Source organism: Egretta garzetta, unplaced genomic scaffold (assembly GCF_000687185.1).
Source record: "Egretta garzetta isolate BGI_Z169 unplaced genomic scaffold, ASM68718v1 scaffold100, whole genome shotgun sequence".
Taxonomy (NCBI): domain Eukaryota; kingdom Metazoa; phylum Chordata; class Aves; order Pelecaniformes; family Ardeidae; genus Egretta; species Egretta garzetta.
In genome coordinates, this window is record NW_009258265.1 from 1,739,522 (window position 1) to 1,740,132 (window position 611).

A 611-nucleotide genomic window follows, 5' to 3' on the forward strand; every position below is an offset into this window, starting at 1 on the left:
GTGCAGCCGAAGCCAGGGTGCTGCCAGGCTGACTGAGCAGCGGAGCCACCCGTAGAGCTGGGTGCTGCCCTGCCCTGCCCTTGCCTGCTCCGCGGGGCAGGAGCTGTGGGGCTGGTGGTGCCCGATCCCGCACCGGGGCCATAACTGCCCTGTGCCACTGCCAAGGTCAGGTTGGCCGGGGTGCGGAGGGTCCCTGTGCGACGGGTTCCTCGGGACTAGCTGTGGCTCTGCACAGACCTGCCGGAGCAGGCCAGGGCTGTTCTGGCAGACGGCACCCCGGGAGCACGTGCCGGGTGCGGGGAGCAGGCCTGGATCTCCCCGCTCCGGCTGCTTCCTCTGTTTAGGGAAGCGGAGCGGCGGAAACCGGCGCTTCCTCCAGCCGGGCTGCGTGGGAGACGGCTGATAGCGTGGGGCAGTGGGGGGAACCCCAGCTCCCAGGGGTTCCTCTTGCACATCCCAGCTGCCTCCTGCACCTAGAGCCATGGGGCTGTGTCCCTGCCCAGAGAGGACAGAGGAGGTGGTGACAGCCCGGTCCCACCTGCTGTGGCCCCTCTCCTGCTGCCCCCCAATGGGGTCTGCAGCATGGCCCTGCTGCTGCTGGGCTGCCCTGG

The 611-nt window shown here is 69.9% G+C and overlaps 1 protein-coding gene across 1 annotated transcript in view; it reads left to right on the forward strand.

The window, feature by feature from the left end:
- CCR10 (C-C motif chemokine receptor 10) overlaps positions 1-403 on the forward strand; it is a 6,877-nt gene extending 6,474 nt beyond the window's left edge. Inside the window, exon 3 of the mRNA XM_035903438.1 lies at positions 345-403. Within this exon, the coding sequence (XP_035759331.1) occupies positions 345-403 (59 nt within the window). The remainder of the gene's footprint in view (positions 1-344) is intronic.
- Positions 404-611: the final 208 nt, after the last annotated feature.